Source organism: Oryctolagus cuniculus, chromosome 7 (assembly GCF_051225735.1).
Source record: "Oryctolagus cuniculus isolate XC-2025 breed Fujian yellow rabbit chromosome 7, ASM5122573v1, whole genome shotgun sequence".
NCBI lineage: Eukaryota > Metazoa > Chordata > Mammalia > Lagomorpha > Leporidae > Oryctolagus > Oryctolagus cuniculus.
The window spans coordinates 164,941,859-164,965,184 of NC_142873.1; the positions used below are offsets into that span (position 1 = coordinate 164,941,859).

At 67.9% G+C, this 23,326-nt stretch overlaps 2 protein-coding genes across 3 annotated transcripts; one reads left to right on the top strand and one right to left on the bottom strand.

Moving 5' to 3' along the window:
• Positions 1 to 75: 75 nt before the first annotated feature.
• TMEM240 (transmembrane protein 240) lies at positions 76 to 4,698 on the top strand. Its single transcript, XM_051840476.3, has 4 exons — positions 76 to 672; positions 889 to 995; positions 3,751 to 3,959; positions 4,043 to 4,698. Exons 1-4 carry the CDS (start codon positions 175 to 177, stop codon positions 4,189 to 4,191), a joined length of 963 nt encoding a protein of 320 aa, XP_051696436.2. The 5' UTR covers positions 76 to 174; the 3' UTR covers positions 4,192 to 4,698.
• Positions 4,699 to 4,768: 70 nt separating this feature from the next.
• On the bottom strand, positions 4,769 to 21,585 carry LOC103347023 (ATPase family AAA domain containing 3A). Of its 2 annotated transcripts, XM_070079422.2 has the most exons (17): positions 21,270 to 21,585; positions 21,050 to 21,176; positions 17,124 to 17,200; positions 16,394 to 16,495; positions 16,142 to 16,201; positions 15,239 to 15,308; positions 14,521 to 14,686; positions 13,795 to 13,864; positions 12,194 to 12,349; positions 11,768 to 11,824; positions 11,522 to 11,647; positions 11,263 to 11,387; positions 10,633 to 10,684; positions 10,284 to 10,354; positions 9,608 to 9,775; positions 8,580 to 8,688; positions 4,769 to 5,248 (listed from the first exon to the last, which is right to left on the bottom strand). In XM_070079422.2, the coding sequence occupies exons 3-17, from the start codon at positions 17,166 to 17,168 to the stop codon at positions 5,099 to 5,101; spliced, it is 1,527 nt and encodes a 508-aa protein (XP_069935523.1). In that variant the 5' UTR covers positions 17,169 to 17,200; positions 21,050 to 21,176; positions 21,270 to 21,585; the 3' UTR covers positions 4,769 to 5,098. The 2 variants fall into 2 exon arrangements, with proteins under 2 accessions (XP_069935523.1, XP_051696434.1); XM_051840474.3 differs by lacking the exon at positions 21,050 to 21,176 and having other exon boundaries at positions 21,270 to 21,584.
• Positions 21,586 to 23,326: the final 1,741 nt, after the last annotated feature.

Here is a 23,326-nt window from a genome sequence, read left to right on the forward strand (position 1 = left end):
GTGACCTTGCGGGCCCCTCCGTCCCGTCCCACAGCCGGCGCGAGCTGTCCGGCCCGCCCCGCACCCCTCACCTGGCGCCCTGGGGGACCGAGCGGGGCAGGACGGACTGCCGGACCCGGACCGAGGCGGTTCCAGGGGCGCGGGGCACAGGTGACGGCGGCCGGGCCCGAGCGGATGGGGGCGGGACGAGGCTCCCAGGGTCCCGGGGCGGGGTCCCTGCCGCCGCGGTGCGGGGAGGACCTGGGAGCTGCCGCCCGGTCCCCTCGCCGAGCTGGCGCAGGTCCCTCCCGGGAGGCGGAGGCCGGCGGCGCGGAGGGCGGAGGGACGCGCGGAGGAGGCGGGAGGAGGGCGCCGCGCCGCGCCGCGCGCAGGGCGGACCGGAGGGCGGAGCGCAGCGCGCGGGCCGGCCCGGGCCCAGCGACCCCGCAGCGGCCCCTGGCTCCTCTGGGCGCCCCCGCCCGCGTCCCTTCCTCGGCCGAAGGGGTTGCCGCGGCTCGGCGGCGCTTCCCGGGAGGCGCTGACCTCTGCGGAGGCGGCGGGGGCTCAGCATCGGGCCGGGGCCGGGGGGGCGCCGGGGCCGGGGGGCGGCGCTCCGGCCCGGCCCGGCCCCGCCCGATGCCCATGAGCGCGAACACCATGATCTTCATGATTCTGGGGGCGTCGATCGTGATGGTGAGCCGGGGGGGGGGGGGCTTCCCGCACGCCCCCTGCGCCGCCGCTTGCGCGCGCCGCCCCCCCACACGCCCGCGCCTTGTTTACCGGCGCGCGGCCTGCGCTCCCCTGCGCGCCTGCCCCGCGCCCCCTCCCCAGCCTGGGCGCCCCTCCGCACCCCCGCCCCCACCTCCGCCCGGGCCGCTTCTCCCGCTGACCCGTCATGGGCTCTTCCAGGCCATCGCTTGCTTGATGGACATGAACGCGCTGCTGGACCGGTTCCACAACTACATCCTCCCGCACCTGCGGGGCGAAGACCGCGTCTGTCACTGCAACTGCGGCCGGTGAGTCCGCGAGGCCGGGCAGACACGCGTGAGCGCACGTGCGGCGGGGCCCCTCGGAGCGGGAGTCCCACGCAGGCTGGGCCAGAGACGCGCAAGACCCGAAGGGCCCCCCTCCCCGGCCAGCCGGGCGCGCGGGGGGAGGGGAGTCGGACCTGAACCCCAGGGAGCCCGCCGCTGGGGATGCACAGGTGAGCGCGCTAGGACCCCCGCCCCCGCCCCCGCCTCAGGGGCCCCGGCAGCCGGCGGGTGGCCCAGCGGGTCCTGGGGCCTCCTGGCCGGCGGCCTGAGCAGCAGGCTGGTCTTTGTCCACCCCGTGGAGGGCCGGCCCTGCCTCCCGGGCGCAGGCCTTGGGCGGGGAGGCTGTGCTACCCAGCGCCGACCCGGGGCGAGCAGGCAGGTGCACAGGGTCAGGTGGGCAGGGCCCCCCGGGGGTCCTGGGCGTCCGCTGGCTGTGGAGAGGGGAGCGAGGCAGGGGCTGGGCTGGGCTTGCTCAAGGTCACTCGGAGCTGGGCAGAGCCCAGGCCTGCGGCACCTGTGGGTGTGTGACGTCCTGTGCACGCGGCGTGGTGGCGCCGTCCTGACCGTGCATGTCTGTACGTCAGTGTATGAAATAAACATGTTCTCATGAGACGCGCATGTGTGTACATCTGTGCATATTCACGTGTGCGCACACGCAGGCTCGCATGCTCCTCCCGCGGGACCCCCGGCGTCCTGCTGGACACACACGTGGAGGTGCTGGCGGCAGCTGCCCGCAGACGCGCCCAAGGTCGCCCACGCCGCCGCCCTCACCCCTGCCGAGTCTGCGCCCGTGGGTGTCCAGGGCGGGGGTGAGGGCAGCCACGTGTCTCCCAGAGCGTGTTCCGTGGCTGTGGGCTTGGACACGTGTGCATTAGAGCGGCTGGGGGTGTGAACACGCCCTTCCCTCGTGCCGGGCGTGGAGGGGCAGAGGTTGCTGGGGGCCAAGGAGGGGCACAAAGGGAGCTCCACCCCCGGGTCCTGAGACCCTCCCGAGGCGGGGACACGCATGTCACGTGCCGTGGCAGCACGCAGGGCTGGGCGCTGCAGTTTGCACACGGACGCACCACACATGGAGCGTTTCTGCACGTGCGCGTCTACACGTACATGCTCTGTACACATCTACATACAAGGCACTTTGTGTGTTGACATGTGTGTCCACAGGTACATGTGTGATACAGCACACGGCAGTGTCTCCACGTGCGTGTGTGAGCATGTGTGCAGGTTCCGCGCTGCCACATGAGGGGTCCGTGTGTGACCCGTGGACACACTGCCGCAGTGGCTTCTACCATGTGTGCATGTGTGTGCAGAACCTGTGCACACATGCGAATGCCTTGGCCATGCCTGTGCGTGGACTGTACATGGAATACATGTGTGCAGGTGAATGTTCCAGATCACGCATGTCGGCCAGCAGCATCCGTGTGCGCACCTCAGTGTTCCACCGAGGATGCGTGTGCCGAGCCACGTGCATGCGTGCGCCCCACTCCTGCTGGCTGTGCAGCTTACAGGGCCGCGGCCACTGTATACTCGCCGTGTCCTGTGCATGTGGCCGGCGTGCATACATGACGTGCCCACATGGAGCATGTGTGTCGCAGGCAGGACGCGTGGATGTACACGTCAGACATGCGTGTGCAGTTAGCACATCTTGTTCTGCTTCATCTGGGAGACTATCCCCCCCCCGTACCCACCCTGGGGCGGGGGGGGGCTGGTCATGACCTTTGACCCCTGGAGATCCGGAGCCCCAGGGGTCTGGGGCCCTGCCCGGCCGTCCCTCATGCCCCACGCTGGCCCGCCCAGTGGCTGGGAGGTGCCGGTGTCAGCTCCTGCCGCTGCTCACCGCGGGGCCGTTTCCTGTCCCCAACGGCTGCATCTGTGGCCCGAGCCCAACTCCAAGGAGGGCACCAGGGTGTGGCCGCAGGGGGCAGCGAGAGGCCGGGTCCTTCAGGGAGGGTCCCCAGGGGGAGGTGTGGAACCTGGGACGGGGGGGGGGGGTGCCGCGGCTCCTGGGGGAGGCGGGAGCTGCAGCCTTGCAGAGCGCTGCAGAGCCCCGTGGAGCCACACCTGCAACTGTGCTGGGCGTGGGCGTGTGGGGCGTGGGCACAGGAGAGGCAGCCACGGGCGGGCACAGCCTGATGCCGCTGGCCGGAGAGCACGCGGCAGGGAGGGCGGCTCCCTGTCCGGTTGTCCAGGCTGCCATTGCCCTCTGCAGGGCCCCCTCACCTGGGGTCAGAGGGCCAAGGGGGCCTCTGGAGGAGGAAGCCTGCCCAGCCTCGGAGGGAGCCGTCGGGGAGGGGATGAGGGCTGGACGCTTTCGAGGCCTGAGCCTGGGCCCAGGTCCAGAAGACGGGCCGTGGTGGGCGGCGGGACATGTAGCGGGGAGGGGCTGCACGGCTGGGTGCTGTCCATTCCAGGGCCAGTTGAGTGGGCAGCAGGCACGTTGCCTGGCAGAGCAGGGAGAGGCCGGGAACAGGGGAAGCCTGGGGTGAGGCGGGGGCCCGAAGCCCAGGGCAAGGCTGACCACGGGCGGCGGCCCCTGGGGCGGGGCCAAGGGGCCTGGGGAGCCGCTGGTGTCTGGGCTTGGCGACCGGGCCAGCGTGCTGGGGCCCTGCAGCGGCTCCTGCGAGCTGGCCCGGCTGCTCAGGCCACTGCTGCCCTCCTGGGGGTCCGAGTCCCCTCTCAGCGCCTCCAGCGAGGGCCCGGGGCCGGCAGGACAGGTGCCAGCCCGCCCTGCCGCCCGCAGGCACCACGTCCACTACGTGATCCCGTACGACGGGGACCAGTCGGTGGTGGACGCCGCGGAGAACTACTTTGTGACGGACAGTGTGACCAAGCAGGAGATCGACCTCATGCTGGGGCTGCTGCTGGGCTTCTGCATCAGCTGGTTCCTGGTGTGGGTGGACGGCGTGCTGCACTGCGCGGTGCGCGCCTGGAGGGCCGGCCGGCGCTACGGTGAGTGCCCGCGCCCGCCGCGCCGCCGCGCCGGCACGCCCACGGCGCGCGCCGGCCGCCTCACCCGCCCTGTCCCCCTGCAGATGGCTCGTGGACCTGGCTGCCCAAGCTGTGCAGCCTGCGGGAGCTGGGGCGGCGGCCGCACAGGCCCTTCGAGGAGGCGGCCGGGAACATGGTGCACGTGAAGCAGAAACTCTACCACAACGGCCACCCCAGCCCGCGGCACCTGTGAGCCGCGCACAGGACTCGCCGGGGCCCCAGGGCCGCCGGCCACCGAGACGTCAAAGGGACCTCGTGGGCGCCCGGGCCGGTGGGACTGGACGGCAGCCTTGGGCCCAGGGCGCCTGGGGCCGTGCCCGGCGTAGCCGCCCACCAGGCAAGTCCAGCGGAAGGTGCTGTCTCTCCTTTTTATACAGGGGGTAGGGGCGGGGACCGGGGTGGGGGAGGCTGCCGGGCCTCAGGGGGGCAGGGCCCCGGCCGGGCAGGGCACAGCGGCCTCACCGGCCTGCGGCCACGTCCAGCTGAAAGCCGCTGTGTGTGTTTCCTGTGAGCTGTGTCCATCTGTCCATCCGTGTCGTCTGGAGGGGAGGGAGGCGCCGAGGGCCAGCGCCCGGCACACGGGAGCATGTGCGTGCGGCGTGCGCGACCGCGAGGCGGGGGCGGAGGTCGGGGTCCTCGGCCACGGCGCCCCCCTGTGATGCCCACCCCGCCTGGTCAGTAAACTCTCCAGAAAGCTCCAGCCTCTGCCTCGTCCGTCACCCCTGACCCTAGAGCCACAGTGCAGCCGGACAAACACGACCAGCCAGCGCTCAGCTCAGACGGCTTTATTCAGTTCTGATAGAAAGACCCCAGCTCCACCCTGGGGGAGCAGCAGGCCCCGGCACAGCCACCAGGCCCCTCATGCCGGGGAAGGGCCCAGGCCACCCGCTGGTGTCCCGGTGGGTCCTGCCCCCGGCCTAGCCCACAGCAGACCCCGATCCTGTGGCCCCCTGGGGGTTTAGCTAGCACCTGCTGTGCCTGGGGGGCCCAGGTGGGTGGGGCCTGGGGACGCCTCTCCCCAGGGGCAGGAAGGAGGCCCCCGGAAGGAAAGGGCGGCTGCTGCAAAGGCTGGGGTCCGAGCCCCGCCCAGCCCCGTGGGCTCAGGGGTTGGGGTGGGGGCTGCCCCCCGGCAGCGACCCCTCGGCCTTCAGCCACTCTGTCTTCTGCTGGTGCTGCCGGATGGCGTCCTGCACGCGGGCGTCCACCATGGCCTCGGTGAGGACCCCGTCCTCAGAGGCGTACGCCATGGCCTGGCAGGGAAGAGGACACAGCTCTGCTTCGGGCAGGGCCCCGGACCCGCTCCCCCCGCCTGGTTCTCAGTGACTAAAACCAGGAACCTGGCCGAGCGCCCCCACTGCAGACCTGCAGGGGCACAGGACCTGGGACGCTGCGGGGGATGGGGCCTTCCCCTCCGACGGCTGAGCAGAGACCCTCACCCCACATCCCGGGGCTGCAGGGTGCTGCAGAGGCCTCCCACGGCACCACCGGGCAGGCCACGGCCATGTGGGCGCAGGCAGAGAGGCTGCTGAAAGCCGTCCACCCACAGCCGTGTAACGAGTCCCAGGCGCAGCGTTAGCGGAGCTCCAGAAACCTGCCCCAGGAGGGAACTCAGCACCCCAGAGCAGCCACAGGCCGCGCGCCCTCTCGGCTGCCTGGGCCTGGCCACTCCCCTGCAATCCAGCTCCCTGTCAAGGTGCCTGGCAGGCAGCAGGTGACGGCCCCAGTGCTGGGGACACTGCACTGTGAAGAGACCCAGGTGGAATTGCTAGCTTCCGCCTGGCCCAGCCCGGCTCTTACAGGCATTTGGGGAAGAGAACCGGAGGGAAGACCTCCCTCCCTCCCTGCCTTTGGTGCTTTTAAAAATTCCAGTGCCAGTTCTTCCCAGAACTAGAAAATCTCGCCCTAAAATTCCCATGGGGTCTCAAGGGCTCCTGACTAGCCAGAGGCCCGCCCGCAGCGCCGGCACCCCGTGGGCACCACTTCCAGCCCCAGCTGCTTCACTGCCTGTCCAGCTCCCTGCCAATGGCCAGGGAAAGCAGAAGACGGCCAGCGGGAGGCCCGGAAGAGGCTCCTGGCTCCTGATCGGCTCAGCTCCAGCCACTGCAGCCATCTGGGGAGTGAACCAGCGACGGAAGCTCCCCCACAAAACTGCCTTTCTAATGACTAAAGAAATGTTTTTGAAAAATTTTTTAAATTAAAAAAAAAAATTGACAAGCAGCCTCCCACGACCGGCACCCCCAGAGGCACCGGCTGGAGGCTCAGCTGCTCCGCTTCCGACCCGGCTCCTGTTACGGAGGGCAGAGGGGCTGAGTCCCTGGGCCTCCGCCCACCACGTGGGAGACCCAGCGGGAGCGCCTGGCTCCAGCCTGGCCCGGCGCTGGCCACTGTGGCCACCTGGGGAGCGAACCAGCCAATGGAAGAATGGGAGAGCTCTTTCTCTCTGTAACTTTTTTTTTTTTGGACAGGCAGAGTGGACAGTGAGAGAGAGAGAGAGAAAGGTCTTCCTTTGCCGTTGGTTCACCCTCCAATGGCCACCATGGCCGGCGCGCTGCAGCCGGCACACCGCACTGATCCGATGGCAGGAGCCAGGTGCTTGTCCTGGTCTCCCATGGGGTGCAGGGCCCAAGCACTTGGTCCATCCTCCACTGCACTCCCTGGCCACAGCAGAGAGCTGGCCTGGAAGAGGGGCAACCGGGACAGAATCCGGCGCCCCGACCGGGACTAGAACCTGGTGTGCCGGCGCCGCAGGCGGAGGATTAGCCTAGTGAGCCGCGGCGCCGGCCTGTAACTTTTTTTTAAAAAAAGATTTATTTATTTATTTCAAAGTCAGTTAGAAGGAAAAGGAGAAGGAGAGAAGGAGAGAGGGAGAGAGAGACAGTCTTCCATCTGCTGGTTCACTCCCCCAAATGGTGACAATGGTCAGAGCTGTGCTGATCCAAAGCCAGGAGCCAGGAGCCTCATTCGGGTCTCCCACGTGGGTGCAGGGCCCAAGCACTCGGGCCATCTTCCACTGCCTTCCTAGGCCACAGGAGAGAGCCAGATCAGAAGTGGAGCAGCCGGGACTCGAACCGGCGCACATACGGGATGTCGGCACTCAGGCGGCAGCTGTACCTGCTGTGCTACAGTGCCAGCCCGCTGACTTCCAGTGAATAAATAAGTGACTGCAAGCGGGGCCAGTGTGGAGGCGCGGGCTGAGCCCAGCCCTGGATGCCCACATTCCGTGTCCTCCAGACCTGACCCAGCGCCCGGGGGAGCAGGGCCCCTGCACCCGCGTGAGACCCAGCTGGAGCTCCCGGCTCCTGGCGCAGCCTGGCCCAGGCCCAGCTCTTGCTGCCACTGAGAATGAACCAGTGAAGAGAGCGCCACCTCTCGACCAAAATGAAAATGCAATCACACTCCAAGAGACCAATGATCAGGAAGTGCCAAAGCCACACCCCAGGATGAGAGGCTGGGGCCTCTGCACCGCGGGGGGGGGGGGGGCAAGGGGGCGAGAGTTAAACAGAGACCAGCGTGTGGTCCGGCCCCTGCTGCGGCCAGGGCTCAGGACAGACGCCTGCACGCGTCCCCAGCAGCCGGTGGAGCCCGCCCCAGCCCAGGCCCACAGTAGGACCCTGGCAGCCTGAACAGGAAGGAGACCCCGACACCTGCCCCCACTCCGTGCTCAGGGACAGTGCACACCCTCCGCCCCGCCACGGAGGTGAGCGACAGACCTCACACCAATGTGGCTGCTCTGGCCGGCACCAACACACCCAGGAGCAGCCACTCCGCTCAAGCCAAGGAGGCACTGTCCTGCCCAACCAGGTGGGAAGCGAGGTGCCCCTCCCCCAGGACACTGCCGCCCCCACCCCAACCTTGGCGAGGACAGTACGCGACAGCGCCCCAGGCTCTCCCAACTGCCGGCCGGGCACGGGGTGGCGTCACCTGCTCTGGTCCATGGTGCGAGGGGCGCCAAGCCAGGGGGGGCTGTCGTTCCTCACGCTGCCTCCAGAGAGGCCGTGCTTGGAGACCGCGAGGACAGCCAGGCACCGTCTGCACCAGGGCCCAAGAGGACGGCCTCCCCGCCTGGGACTGCCGGGGCCCGGCCTCACGCCCTCCCCTTCCAGTCGGCGGTGGCGACAGCCCTGGACCCCAAGCACCCACTGCGAGCCGGGCTGCTGGGGGGCAGCCGCCGCCCGCCGGCTCTTCTCTCCTGGCACGCAGAGCTTGGGACGGCACCACCCGGGACACTGGCTCCTCGGCCCGGGCAGCTGCGGACCTGCTGTTGGAACCTTCCTGGGGCGACAGAGAGGGCCATGCGTGCCTGGCCCCCGGCCTGGTCTGGGAAGTGGGGACGCCGTGAGGACGCACAGGGCGGCAGGCCGGCAGGAGGCACCGACAGCACGGGCCCGCTGCGGCCTGGCTCTGACATCATGGGAAGCCACCTCGCGCCTCTGCCCGCGGCTGGGGAGCCGTGTTGGGCCTCATCTGATCTGTGTGAAGCCACCAGCCCCCCTCGCCGTCCTCAGCACGGGGCCCCTGGACCAGGGGCGGATGACTGAGGGCCTGACCCCATGGCACCCGTGGGCCACGTCCCCCACTCACCTGCCAGGCCACAGCCAGCTGGGCGATCTCTCGGCCCGACATGCCCTCTGTCAGCCGGGCCACCTCGGAGCACTTCCTCCCGTAGTCAAACTGGGCCAGCTTCAGCCGCCTGCAGGAGGGGGCCCGGGGGTGCGAGGGCTGAGGCCCACGGGCGAGGCCACAGCCCTACGGCCACGGGCTCCCGCGGGCACAGGAGCAGGAGGGAGGCTGCAAACCTGCCCCACGCTTGCCCAAGTCTGTGCCCGAGACCCCGTGAGCCCAACTCTGCTCCCCTTCCTGCGGGAGCTGGGGCGGCCCTCACGGGAGAGGGCCCAGGTCTTCAGCTGTTGTGGGGGCAGCCTTGCCCTCTGCACACCCAGCACAGCTGCCCGCACACAGGCACACGGGCACAGGCAGGCCAGACCCGAGGACAGCACACAAATGCCTATGGCGTCCGGCTGAAGGACTGAGGAAAATGCAGGGAAAGAGGTCACAGAAATCAGGCCATGGTGCTCGGGCTGCGACAGCCACTGGGAGCAGGAGTCTGCCAGCCAGGGACAGGGACAGGGCGAAGGACAGGCCCAGGTAAGTGGGTTCCAGGGGACCTGAGTTCTTCTAGAACAGAAATGGTGCCGGGGGGGGGTTTAGGTCATGTGTGCAAAACCCAGTCCCCTGGAGATGGCCCCCGAGCAGCCTCTGCTCACGGGGGCACCCCAGCCCTCACCACCACGGCAGTCAACTGCCCGGCACAGGGGCCCCGGCCGCAGGCAGCCTGTGCCACAGCCCCTTGGAGCAGCTCTTGGAGCAGCAGGCGCCTGTGTCCTGGGACAGTAGGGGCTGGGCTGCTGGCTCAGCGGTGGACAACAGTGACCAACCCGCCCCCCCCCCCCCCCCCGGGGCAGCACACAGGTGCAGCCGCTCAGGCCTTGACCAGGGAGGGAAGGGGCCGATGATGCGGCCCTCACAGTCCCCAGGACTCGGGCCCGAGGCCCGGCCTGCCCAGTCCGGCAGGGGGCGGCCGCGGGCCGCGGGCGCGGGCGGACACTCACTGCTTTCCCTCCGTCGCCGGCTGGAGGATGTGCTTGTCAAAGTACATCCGCACCAGGCGCTCCCGCTCCTCCTGCCGCGGCAGCTCGAAGCTGACCAGCTCGTCGATGCGGTCATTGACGGCCCAGTCGAACTGCTCCGGCTGGTTGCTGGCCAGGACCAGCATGAACCTACGGCGGCAGACAGCAGCGGCTGAGCGGCCGCGGACCACCCCCAGGGGCACCTGAACCCAGAAAAACGCTGGAAGACCCACCCCACAGGCCCGACCACTCTTCTGTGCCCCGAACCCTGGGGCACAGAACTTCTGTGCGTCCAAGGCCTGGCCCCCACCCCCACTGCACTTCCTTAACCGACCCCTTGGCACTCGTGGGCTTAACTGGAAAGAGCGCAGAGGGTCCCTGGGGTCTGGAAAGAGCAGGGGCCTGCGGTCCAGGGTGCAGCTGGGCAGAGCCCTCACCCTGGCCTGCACAGGGAGCGGCCACACACCGGCCCTGGCCAGTGCAGGCCTGCAGAGGCCCCGCCAGGGCAGAGCAGCAAGGCCAAGGCCCTGGGGCTGCGCCGCTCAGCAGCCCCCCAGCTCGCGGTCCGACTGCCCAGCAGTGGGGGTGGCCCCCGGCCGTGCTGCACCGAGCGCACCTCAGGCGGGACCGGGGCCCTGCCCAGCGAGGCCGCCCTTACTTGCTGCTGTGCTGGCCTGTCCTGTGCAGGAACGCGTTCAGGGTGGCCCTGAGGTCCTCGCTTATCTTCTCCTGTGGAGAGAATGTTCCGTGTGGGCGGCCAGCAGCAGGTACACCTGGGCACAGGACGGAGCAGCTGGGCGGAGCCACAGGGAGGGGCGGGGCCGCCACCACAGTGCGCGAGCCGGAGCTGGGAGGCTGCAGCCTGACTGCAAGCCGATTTGAACACGCAAGAGCAGCCGACAAAACAGAGCCCACAGCCTTCCACAGGGACGCCCAGCACGGGAGCACGGGAGCCCCCGGCCCTGCCAACAGCCCCGGCCAGACGGGGGCCTCCACGGAGTACTCACGGTCGCCCGCTTCCTCAGAAAGGCGTCTGCCTCGTCCACGAAGAGCAGGAGGCTGTGAACCAGAGTGTCCCGGCGAGGGACTGGCTGAGCCGCAGCACCCGGGAGCACCCGGGAGCACCAGGAGCACCAGGAGCACCGGGAGCAGGGCCGCGGCTGGGGCAGGCCCCGGGGAGGAGCCACTCCATGCACAGGCTCCGCCTGTTGGGCGGCTCCAACCGTGACCCCCACCCCTCCTGGACTCCACAGTGCGGCCCTGCTCCCAGCCACCCGTGGGAACCGTGGAGGTCTCCTTCCTGGAAGGCCCCACCCAACCCTCCCCAGGCCAGGGCAGGTTGGGGGCTGCTGAAGCCGACACCAGGGCAAGGCTCAGCCAGAACAGAAGGCAAAGGCCAGGGCAGAGGCAGCAAGGCGGGCCGGCCATGCAGGGCATGGGGGCGCCACGGCGTCCGTCCGCCTGTCCCTGGGTGTGCAGCAGCCGCATGCTCACAGCCATGCCGCCGGCTGCACTCCGGCAATGGGCACTCGCCAGGGAGGGCTCAGAACCAGCAGCCGCCCTCCCTCACGGCCAGTCTGGTGGAAGCCCCACCAAACGACCCGCCCCAGCGTGAGTGTGGGGGCGCGGCATCTCACCCTCGCCGGCTGGTGTTGGCCCAGTCGAAGACCTTGTGCATGGCAGTCACGCCTTCCCGCCCCATGGGGGCCACGTCCCCGCCCGTCATGATGGCGTAGTCCATGCCGGAGTGCAGGGCCAGTTTCTGGGCAGAGTGGGGAGATGGCAGCTGTGACCCTGCCCGGCGTGCACACGGCCCCAGCTCCCGCCCAGGACAACAGGGGCTGGGCCAGGCCCCCTCCCCAGCCACCCCCCACCCGCACAGCTGAGAGCTCTCACCTTGGCAAACAGTGTCTTGCCAGTCCCTGGCGGCCCATACATCAGAATGTTCCGGTACAGGCTCTTATTCTTCTTGGTGTTCCTCGTTGCTATGGCGATGTCCCGCACCCGTGCCTCCAGGCTGGGCTGTCCAGAGAAGACCACAGTGATGGGGGAAGCTCCGCCCCCTGACAGCCTGGGGGAGTGGCACTGCAGAAGCTCCTCCCACACCCTTCCTGGGGCACCCGTGACCCAGTGGCCACTTACGCTGAGCACAACACCTTCCAGGGCATCCTGGGGTCTGCTGAGGAGCCGCCGGCTGACCTGCGGGACAGCAGCATGGGGCTGGCAGCACAGGCCGCGGCATGGCCACTGATCTCGGTGGGGGCTGGGCAGCCACAGCGGCCACACAGTGGCGGGCAGGCCCCCGCCCCGGAGTCACTGGCCGACCTGGCTGCCTGCTGTGGGTCTGGGCCATTTCTGACCAGGGGAGACCAGATGGAGACCCTGTGGCCTACTCCGGCTGCCTAAGGGAGCCGCCCAGCACTGCCTGAGTGCACCCAGGGGCCGGCCAGGTGGGGGTCCCCGCACAGCCGTGACAGGACTGTGGCCAGCAGCAGGCAGAGAACAAACTGACCAAGGTGCAGGCGTGAGCCCCTGGGGGAGGGTGGGGGTCCCAGAGTGCCGCATCACCTGCACAGGGTGCCTCAGGGCCTCCAGCACTGTGATACGAGACGTCTCGCGCACCAGGGACGGCTTCCCCAGCCGGGCCTCCAGGTACCGGCCTGCGACAGCCGTGGCGTTCTTGGCAGAATACACTCCGACCGCCAGCAACGTCAGCCCAGCCACCTGGAGCAAAGACAGCAGGGACGTGTCACCACTCCTCGAGGGGCCGCAGGAGCCGGGCCGCCACGCCGACCGAGCTCGGCCCAAGCCCGCAGCCCGCAGCGCTCAACCATCTGCAGGCGCGACCTCAGATCCTGGCCCTGCACCGGGGGAGGCCTGGACGGAGTTCCTGGCTCCTGGCTGCAGCCCGGCCCAGCCCCCGCAGCGGGCAGGCATCCGGGGAGTGGTCCAGGGCTGGAAGCGCTCTCCCACCCCTTCTGCCGTCCGAGTCCATCTTTAGGAAGCAACTGAACCGAACACCAGCGTCTGAGTGACTTTCTCTGCAGCTCGAGAGGGAGGCGCTCTGCGGCCGAGAGCCACTGGCAGCACAGCCGACCAACAACCACGAGGCACTCCGTGAGAACTGGGCAGCGGCCCAGCGGCTCCCCCGCACATGCACGGTGAGGGGGCGTGTGCAGGGCTCTCCCCTCACCGGCCAGGTGCAGCCTAGCCAGGGAGCCACACCCACTGCACAGAACACCTACTGCACGCTGGGCACCCTGCCAGCGCGGGGAGCCACAGAACCCTGGTTCCCAGAGGGTGTCTGGTCCCCAAGGCCCAGGGGTCAGAGGCCACCTCCTGCCCCCACCTCTGGCAACACCTACCCACCTCCTCTCTCCCAAGCACAGAACCTCACAAGGAAGGCGGTCTGAGCAGCAGCAGCGCCCCCTGCTGGAAACTGAGCCCATTACACACTGGCCATGGTGAGAACTGGTCTCCAGCCCAAGGGCGGGGTGGGGGGGGTTGTCCCAGGAGGTTAGGACGCGCTGGTGTGCTGTGACTGGCTCAGGGGGGCAGGGTGTGACCAGCAAGGCCACTCCAAGCCAGGGTGCCAGCTTTGGAAAGCAGCGAGGTTAACTGTTCCAGGAACAGGGCCCCTTTCTTTGGAACTCATCTAGGAGGCGGATCCCATTCACTGGTTCACTCCCAGTGCTCACAGCACCCGGGAGCCAAGAACTCAATGCAGGCCTCCCACGTGGGTGACAGGAACCCACAGCTCGAGCCTGCACGGAGGCCTCAGGGTCTGCGACAGGACACCGGGGGCTAGGGGCCGGGGGATTTAACCACTCAGCTCCCTGCTGGGCCCCTCTGTGTGCAGCCAGGGGCACTGGCCAGGACACGGTGCCCCTCACGGCATAAGGCTGACATCACAAGCTGTCCAGCCTCAGCGCTGTTACACAAACAGGAGACGGACAAGCTAACACGGAGAGGTCCAAAATGCCCCCGGCCCAGAGGCTGGGTCCCATCTGGCTGCGTGCGCCTCCCCCCGCTGAGGAACCACGGCCGCGTGGGTCAGGCAGAGCAGGCCGTGCCCCACCAGCATCCAGTGTGCCTGCACCTGGAGCCTTGCGTGGGCCCTGGAGACGGGACTGGCCCACGGGGGCTCCCATGCAGACCGTGGCGCTCACCGTGGCTGTCACCTTGTCCCAGTCTGTCACAAAGGCACGGAAGCCTTCACCGAAGAGGGCGCCAGCTGTTCTGCAGAGCAAAGCAGTCAGGTGACTGGGGGGACTCGGGGACCCCAGCAGGGGCTGCTGGACCAGACCAAGACCCTGCCACAGCCTCCCACGCTGAGGTCAGCAGGAGGCCAGCACAGGACAGCCCTGCTGAGACAGCGGCAGCAGAAGGGGTCTGAAGGCCCCCCAGGACGGCCGCTTCACACTGGCGAGGCTACACCTGCCAACCTCGGGCACAGGGAGGCGGGGGGCCGGGCCCGGCTCGCCCACCTGATGGATTCCAGGCACGGGGAGGCGGGGGGCCGGGCCCGGCTCGCCCACCTGATGGACTCCAGGCACGGGGAGGCTGGGGGCCGGGCCCGGCTTGCCCACCTGATGGACTGCAGGCACGGGGAGGCGGGGGGCTGGGCCCGGCTCGCCCACCTGATGGACTCCAGGCACGGGGAGGCGGGGGGCCGGGCCCGGCTCGCCCACCTGATGGACTCCAGGCACGGGGAGGCGGGGGGCCGGGCCCGGCTCGCCCACCTGATGGACTCCAGGCACGGGGAGGCGGGGGGCCGGGCCCGGCTCGCCCACCTGATGGACTCCAGGCACGGGGAGGCGGGGGGCCGGGCCCGGCTCGCCCACCTGATGGACTCCAGGCACGGGGAGGCGGGGGGCCGGGCCCGGCTCGCCCACCTGATGGACTCCAGGATGGTCTGGCGGTGCTCGGCGGCCTTCAGCCGGATCTGCTCCCGGATGATGTCTGCGTTCTCCCGCTCGGCCTTGGCCCTGGCCCTGGCTTCCGCCTCCACCCGCAGCATCTCGTTCTTATGGCGCAGCTCCATCTCCCGCTCCACGGTGGCTGTCCGGGAGAAGGCAGAGCGGTGCTTGGCCGAGGGCCACAGCTGCTTCCGCTCACGCTGCAGGTGTGCACACAGGCCCTCGGACAGGCTCAGGGCCACGGCAGCAGGCCACGTCCCTGGCCAGCCCTTCAGCAGTCACAGCGGTCCTGACACCAGGCCCCGGACCCAAGCAACCCTCCTCGGGACAATGGGTTTGAAGACAGAAAACAACGTGGGAAACTACAAACGGGATCCACGCATATTGAAATGTAGCCTTCAAAACAGCAGAAAACGCACGCGGCACGACATCCGTGTCCTCCCCATGGCGCTGACGTCATGGAAACTGAGCCACAGGACTCTAAACACACATGACCACTCCCACCCATGCTCAGCAGCCCCAGGACTCCCTGCAGAGACCCGGGGGGCCAGGCCCAGAGAAAGGCCGAGTGGCCGCAGACTGAGACGCCGGATGCAGAACACCAGGCCCTCGGGTGCTGCTTCCATGTTTCCTGGGGACGGAGGTGCCCAAAGCAGCCCCGCCCCACCGGCAGGCCCCGCGCCCCGTGCCCCACCTCGCCGCATGGCCTCCTGCTTCTGCACGGACTCCTCCTGTTTCCGTAAATTCTCCTCATTAAGAAGTTGCTGCGAGGAAGCCAGAGAAAGGCCTTTCACAGTCAGAACGACACGCGTCCGAGGGGCTGCGGCTGCAGCGGGCTGGGCACCCGCCCACCCACCCCCGCTGCCCACAGCCTGTGGGGAACGGGCTGGGGCCACGCAGGGGCCCTCCCGGTGCGATTCTCACAGGAGACCGCCTTGTTCTTAGTGGACTCAAAGCTGGAATGCCCAAAACTGCCAACAATCCCTACAAAAGCCTCCTGCAGACTGGAGACGGACGAGCGGCGTCCCCGGGAGACCCACCAGGCTTCTCCCAGCCCTCAGCCAGTCACAGCCGTGCGCCCCGCGGGCGTCCTCACCTGGCCAGGGCCCTCAGGCAGGGGCAGGTGCTCAGCACGGGGGTCAGACACTGGGGGCACCTGCACCCCGCACCGGAGCGAGGGCCTGGGACGGAGTCCAGGCTGCACTCCCCACTCCAGCGTCCTGCCAGCAGGCACCCTGGGGGCTGCAGGTGACGGCTCGGACTCGGGCCCCTGACGCCCACGTGGATCCAGGCTGAGTGCTGGACCCTGGCTGTGGCCTGACCCGGCCGTGGCTGCTCTGGCACTCGGGAACACACAGGCAGGGCATGTGGGAAATTTCTGTTCTCTTCCTCTCTGCCTCTCAAATAAGCAAAAGTAAATTTAAAAAATTTGGAGTCCTCAGAAAAACTGGAATATCTTCTGTGTGGAGCCCACAGAGAAGGCACTGAGCGCCAGCTCCTGTGCCCACGCGCGTCCTCGCCCTCCTGCGAGCTGCGGCCGTGCAGACCCCCCAGGGGTAGCACAGGCCTGCGGCCCCCGGAGGGCGTGGCCTCTCACCTGCTGCTTCAGCTGGTCCTCATGGCGCTGCCGGGCCAGCCTGTCCTGGTACTGGGCTCTCTAGGGGAAGAGGGGGTGACAGCACAGCTTAACCGGAGCAGCTGCTGCACAGGCCCTGCCCGGGCCATCCTCTCCCACAGTTGCCGACAGCCGCCGTCTGGACCCCGAGCCGGGCGCTGCACTGGCTCAGCCTGCAGGGACCCACGCCTCGGGGGTTTGCCCAGGGCCGCCAGGCTCACTCCTGCCCCTCACCGCCTGGTGCTGCCGGGTCTCCTCGCTCAGGGTCTTCCTCCTCTCCTCAGCCTGCACACGGATCTGCTCGCTCTTCAGCTGCTCCACGGCGGCCTCGTACTCCTGCAGAACACGCGGCTCAGGGCTGCCGCCTGGGGCTCATCGGCCACGTGCTACACCAGCTGACCTGGGCAGTGCCGGGGTGCCCCCCGCTCCAAAGTCAGCCGTCACATCGGAGCCTAGGCCCAGGAGGAAGCCTGACCCCAGGGCCAGGAGACCAGGCCCAGGGCACTCTGGTTTTGAGGGGCATCTGTCAGCCCTGCTCCAAGGCTGGGACTCAAGCTATCTACGTTCACAAGAGCCAAGGGCCAAGGGCAGAGCCCGTGCTCCGAGTACAGAGGAACCAGAGAAGAGGGGCAGCCCCCCAACCAAGACCTGCCACCCCTCACCCGCAGGCCTCTGCTGCACCGCATGACAGTGCCACACAGCGCTGGAGACCCAGGGGACGGCTGTCTTCGCCTCCCCTGCCACGTGTGTGGAGGCCGGAACCCACCCACGGCACCTCCCGCAGCCACGGCACCCCCCGCAGCCACGGCACCCCCCGCAGCCACGGCACCCCCCCGCAGCCACGGCACCCCCCGCAGCCACGGCACCCCCCCCCCCCGCAGCCACGGCACCCCCCACAGCCACGGCACCCCCCGCAGCCACGGCACCTCCCGCAGCCACGGCACCTCCCGCACCCACGACTCGCCTTGAGCTTGGACTGCTGCTCCAGCTGCAGCGTCTGCTCCTGCATCTGGGCGAGACTCAGCGCCTCCTTGGCGTGGCCTGCGGGGGACAGAGCATTAGGAAGCCCGGACAAGCAGCCAAGCAGGCCTGCGGTCGGGGGCCCTGAGCCCCCGCCACTGCCACCCTCACTCCTGCTCACATCGTGCCTGTGACCTCTGCCTCCAGAGGCTGCCGCCCCGACCCCGACTGAGAGCCTGGTGCCACACATGGTCCTAGCCCAGGTAACTGCCAAAGACCACCCAAGCTCACTGAGGGCCGAAAGCCAGGCCAACACCCGGGAGCTCCCCAGTTACAGGCTAGGGCCGTGGCCGTGCCGCCTGTCTGCTCGGCTCAGACACCGACGCCTGCAGCTCCGCGACCAAGGCTGAGGCAGAAGGAACGAGAAGCAGGCGCCAGCAGCACGGCCCGCTCGGGCTGGCGCCTCTGCCCCGGCCGGCGCGGGGCGTTCTGGAAGTCAGCTCCGCGGCTCCCTGACAGCGCTCCCCCAGAACCCAGAGGCGGGGCTGGGCACAGCGACAAGACGGCACTCGGGGATCTGAGTCCCAGCTGCACAGCTGACGCAGCCCCGGGGGCAGCAGTGAGCGCTCCAGCTGCCGGGCCCGATCCCCCAGCACAGGAGACCTGGGTCCAGTCCCCGTCTCTCCCAACTTGGGCCCCAGCCCAGGGGTAAACCAACAGATGGAAGCACGCTCTCTCGCTCATCAAAAAATTTTAAGTGGATATCTTAATGTAATCTTTTTTTAAAAGAATTTATTTATTGGGGCCAGTACCGTGGCTCACATGGCTAATCCTTCACCTGCGCCGGCATCCCACATGGGCACCGGGTTCTGGTCCCGGCTGCTCCTCTTCCAATCCAGCTCTCTGCTGTGGCCCAGGAGTGCAGTGGAGGGTGGCTCGAGTGCTTGGGCCCTGCACCCCATGGGAGACCAGGAAGAAACACCTGGCTCCTGGCTTCAGATCCGTGCAGCGCCGACTGTGGCGGCCATTTGGGGAGTGAACCAATGGAAGGAAGACCATTCTCACTGTCTCTCTCTCACTGTCTGTAACTACCTGTCTAATAAAAATAATTATTTATTTATCTGAAAGAGTTATAGACAGAGATAGAGCCAGAGAGTGAGCGAGAGAGAAGTCTTCCATCCACTGGTTCACTCCCATAATGGCTGCAACAGCCAGAACTGGGCTGATCCAAAGCCAGGAGCTGCCTGGAGCTTCCTCTGGGTCTCCCATGCAGGTGCAGGGGCCCAAGCACTTGGGCCATCTTCCACTGCTTTCCCAGGCCATAGCAGGGAGCTGGATCAGAAGTAGAGCAGCTGGGACTCAAACTGGCTTCCATATGGGATGCCGGCACTGCAGGAGGCAGCTTTACCCGCTATGCCACAGTGCCGATCCCTCTCAATGTAATCTTAAGTGTATATCTTTTTTTAAAAAAAAGATTTATTTATATTACTTAATTAAAAGGAGACTTAGAGGCAGAGGCAGAGACAGAGAGAGGTCTCTCATCCACTGGTTCACTCCTCAAATGGCTGCAACAGCTGGAGCTGCGCCAAACCAAAGCCATGAGCCATGAGCCATGAGCTTCTTCCGGGTCTCCCAGCCGGGTACAAGGACCCAAGGACTTGGGACGTCCTCCGCTGTTTTCCCAGGCCACAGCAGGGAGCTGGATCAGAAGTGGAGCAGCCGGGCCGGCGCCGCGGCTCACTAGGCTAATCCTCCGCCTAGCGGCGCCGGCACACCGGGTTCTAGTCCCGGTCGGGGCGCCGGATTCTGTCCCGGTTGCCCCTCTTCCAGGCCAGCCCTCTGCTGTGGCCAGGGAGTGCAGTGGAGGATGGCCCAGGTGCTTGGGCCCTGCACCCCATGGGAGACCAGGAAAAGCACCTGGCTCCTGGCTCCTGCCATCGGATCAGCGCGGTGCGCCGGCCGCAGCGCGCCGGCCGCGGCGGCCATTGGAGGGTGAACCAACGGCAAAGGAAGACCTTTCTCTCTGTCTCTCTCTCTCACTGTCCACTCTGCCTGTCAAAAAAAAAAAAAAATAAAAAAAAAAAAAAAAAAAAAGAAGTGGAGCAGCCGGGACTGGAACCAGCGCCCACATGGGATGCCAGCACTGCAGGTGGTGGCTTTACCCATTATGCCACAGCACTGGGACCTCAATAAAATTTTTAAAAAAGCCTTCCAACACACAAAAACATGGGCAGGTGGGAACACCTGGGAGCCACACCCAGTGCTGGAATGCGTCTGATTTGTCCCTCTCACCTGTCTCTGTATTCCCCTTCTTGCTTTTATTTAGTTCAGGCAGAAATGAACAGAGAACAAGGAAGTCCCCATCGGTTGGTTCAGTCCACAAATGCCAGGACCGGGCCAGGCTGGAGCCAGAAACTCAGGGCTCCTCAAAGAGGCCCCAGCAGGAAGTGGGCGCAGGGCCGGGACTCAACCTCAGGTGCAGGCGCCTAGCAGTGGCTTAGCCAGGCGGCAAGCGCCAGCCCCGGCCGCCTCTGAGGCTGCAGAAACACTGACGCACACACAGTGAACTCAGGCCCAGCGCTGGACAGCCTGGAGCCGCGCGTGCTCAGACAGACGCCCTGACCGTGGATGGGTCTGCAGGCCGGGTCCTGTCCCAGAGGGCCTTCTGAGCTGAGAGGCGGCAGGGAAGGCCCGGCCTCGCCTCCCTCCACCACGAGGTCAAGGGCCGCGCGGACCGCGGGAGCCTCCACGGCTGGGCCAGAGGCAGCAGCGAGGACAGAGGAGGCAGCCAGTGTGCGGGCAGGGGCCACTGAGCCACACTTCCCACGCCCGGGAGCTCAGAGCGGGAGGCTCGGGGACCGGGGCGTCCAGAGGCCTGGCATGGGGGCTCTCGGGTAGCCAGGCACGGGGCATCGCGGGAAGCAGACTTTGGGGACGGGAAGACAGGGACAAAAGGATGGCACGTCCACTCCTGGGACAGAATCCAGACACCGCGCATGGGGCAGGGCCTGGTCTCCTGGCTACAGCCGTCCGGGGAGCTCTGCCAGACCCTGCCTGGTGGGACCTGAGGGGCTGGCCCTGGGGCACGGCTGGCTCAGGATTCTGGGGCGACCAGTGCAGGAGCCTGGGGAGCGCAGGGAGGGGGGGAGCCCCAGGGCTGAGAAGTGCGAGGGGGCGGGCAGGGGTGGGTGAACCCCAGGGCCCTACACTCTGCGAGGCGCCCGGGAGGGGGAGCCCAGCCAGGCCCCCCAAGCCTGCGGCCAGGCCAGCAGCTCCTGCCCGCACCCGCCTCCCACCCGCCTTTCCTCCGGGAGAGGAGCCGCTGCTGTTTCCATCAGCAGGCGGCGCCAGCTGTGAAACATTGAAACACAGCGGCGATACAATGAACTCTCCGCACCAGCGGATGGGGTCCTGAAGGCCATCAGGCAGGGCCAGCTCCCTCTGCCTGAGGGTCTTCAGGCCCTGCTCACGGCGGTCTCCCTAAAAGCCGACGGCCCTCAGGCTGGTGTGTGGCCGGCGGGTGACGCTGGACAACATCCCACATCGCGTTGCCGGCTGAGTCCCGGCTGTGCCGCTTCTGACCCAACTCCCTGCTAACGCGCCTGGGGAGCGGGGGAGGACGCCCCAGGCAATCGGCCCCCTGCGCCCACGTGGGAGACCCGACGGCGTCCCTGGCCTTGCACAGCCAACCAGCAAAGTCTCTTTCCGTCTCTCCCTGCCGCTCTGCCTCTCGAATAAAATAAGTTAAAAAATAATAATTACAGCGACCCTCATACACGCTTCCTCTTTAAGTGAAACGCGTGCCAAGCAGCTCCGGGGCGCACCCCCGGATCCGGCCACGCGTAGGCCCTGGGCGACCTCGGACACCGGGGCCCGGCCCTGCACCTGCCACCTGGGTCTCTGCAGGCGCCTCTGCCCCGGGTTGCTCACCTGAGGCGCGCGAAGGGGACAGGCAGGCTGCGAACCTCCGGGCACAAGAGACGGCAGCGGCCCGGCGCACTCCCGGGGCCGGCTCCTCCCGCGAGACGCGGGGCTGCGGCCGCCACTGCCCGCTCGGCTGCCAAGACGGGAAAGCGGTCAGACGCCGGCGCCCCGCGGGGGAGCCTCCCGCGACCCGGGCCCGCACCCGGCCCCGCCCCGCCGCACTCACGCGAGCGCTCCAGCTCGCGCGCCGCCTTGGCCGCGCGCTCCAGGCCCGTGGGGTCGAAGTTGCTCCATTTGTCCTTGGGCGCCGGCCGGTCTCCCGCGCCGCGGTCCCCACCGCCCTCGGCCCCGGGCTGCACCGGCAGCGGCGGTCCCACGCCTTCGCCCTTGGGGCCCTTGTTGATGCCGAAGAGCCACGACATGACCCCGCCGACCCCGCGCGCCGCCGCAGCCGCCGGGACCCCGCGCCGAGCGCGACTACAGCCAGGCGCGGCGGTGCCTCCACACGCGTGAGCCGGCGGCCGATGCCACTGCGCACGCGCGACGCACACCCCTTCCCACCGGGCGGAGGCAGCGCGTGACGGCAGTGCAGCGCGCCGCCCTCGGATTGGCCGTGAGCGTCGTGACGCTATCGGCCGCGACGGCCGGAGTGGCTCGGGAGCAGGCGGGCGGGGGTGGCGGGGCGAGACGCTTGGTGACGGAAGCCACGCAGGGACAAACTTGCTGGGCGGACGTGTGCGCGCCGCAGGCAGCGTTTGTTCGGCTGGTGTCCGGTTGCTACGCGCGCTGCGGGGTCCATACCGCGTCTGCAGCGTGGAAGGTGCGAGGGTGGCCGAGAGCTTGGCGGCGCCGTTTGGAGTCCCTTACGAAGGGAGCGGCCGCGGGAGAAACTCTCCCGGGACGGCGGCCGGCGCGGAGACACTCGGGGCCACGGCGACCCAGGGCCGGGGCCGTGCGGTGGGCCCTGCGCACACGACAGGGGCTTCGGCCGGCGGAGCGATCGCGATCGGAGGCAAGTGTGAGCTTTGCTGGGAGCAGGCCGAGCCCCGCATGCTGAGAACCCCCTTGTCACCCGTCCCCCGGGCCCTCCGCACTTGGCCAGGCGTCCCCCGCCGGGTCAGGGCTGCCGGGGCGGTGGCCGAGCCCGCAGCCCCCCGCCCCCGGCCCACCGCAGCTCGGCCGGCGCCCGCAGGCCAACGCCGAGCAAGGTTCTGATTTCTGTGAACGCGCATCGGAACGGCCTCATTTAACCTGACTCCATTTTGGAAAATGTCTAAAGATTTAGGTTGATTAACTGCATTTTTGAGAAATCCGGAGTCAGCCCCGCTGGGAGCCCTTCCCTAAGAGCCAAGCGGGGCGACACCGGGGTCCCAAAGGAGCCCTAGTTTGCGTCCCGGCCGCCCCAGCTCCCCGCTGGTGCGCCTGGGAGATCAGCAAAGACGACCACCCACCCACGTGGGAGACCCCAAGAAGCTCCTGACTCCAGGCCCAGCCTCCGCTCCACAGTCGGCTGGGGAGTGAACCAGCGGACATGTCTCTCCCCCTCACCCCCTTCTGTAACTCTGCCTTTCAAATAAATCTTAAAAAAAAAAAAAAAAAAAAAAAAAAGAGTAAAAGGACCACGAGGTGGGCTCTGCTGGAGCACGTGGCTGAGCTGTGGGTGCCGGAGCCCTGCCCAGCATGGAGGCCCGGGGAGAGCCCACAGAAGTTAGGGCTGCACTGAGCTCTGAACCAGGGACCCAGCCACCTCCTGGAGTCCCAGAACAGGCCCCACAGCGTGCGTGTGCACGTGTGTGCACACGTGTGCCCATGCAGCAGTGGACAGAGCCCTCTGCTCCCAGAATCCCAGCAGCCACTGTGGTTCCCGAGTCCCGGGGAGCAGTGCGGCACAGCAGGGCCTGGCCCGAGCTGCATGTCCTGCCCAGTGACTGCTAGAGGCCAACCTCGTGTGGTCAGCCCGGGGCCATCACTTGGCTGCTTGTCCTACAGCGGCCTCAGCAGGGGACACCTCCTACTCCCCCTCACCCTTCGCGGTACACCTGCAGGCTGCCTCCTCCTGAGCCCCTCCCCCCTCCCGGTACACCTGCAGGCTGCCTCCTCCTGAGCCCCTCCCCCTTCCTGGTGCACCTGCAGGCTGCCTCCTCCTGAGCCCCTCCCCCCACACTGAGCAAACCCCAGGGCGGGTTCCCAGGCTGAGGCTCCACAGGCTTCTCAACCCGCCCAGGCGTGTGGTGAAAGAGCTGTTAGAAGTAGTGGGGCTGTGACCAGGGCAAGAGGGCCCTG

Excerpts from the sequence above, each read along its gene's own strand:
- LOC103347023 (XM_051840474.3), bottom strand. The coding sequence starts at position 21,465 with ATGTCGTGGCTCTTCGGCATCAACAAGGGCCCCAAGGGCGAAGGCGTG. Across the intron at positions 15,309-16,141 it reads AGGACCAGCTGAAGCAGCAG|CAACTTCTTAATGAGGAGAA; the intron begins GTGAGAGGCCAC and ends GCTTCCTCGCAG. Across the intron at positions 12,350-13,794 it reads GGGACAAGGTGACAGCCACG|GTGGCTGGGCTGACGTTGCT; the intron begins GTGAGCGCCACG and ends TCTTTGCTCCAG.
- TMEM240 (XM_051840476.3), top strand. The coding sequence starts at position 175 with ATGGGGGCGGGACGAGGCTCCCAGGGTCCCGGGGCGGGGTCCCTGCCG. Across the intron at positions 673-888 it reads TGGGGGCGTCGATCGTGATG|GCCATCGCTTGCTTGATGGA; the intron begins GTGAGCCGGGGG and ends GGGCTCTTCCAG. Across the intron at positions 3,960-4,042 it reads GAGGGCCGGCCGGCGCTACG|ATGGCTCGTGGACCTGGCTG; the intron begins GTGAGTGCCCGC and ends GTCCCCCTGCAG.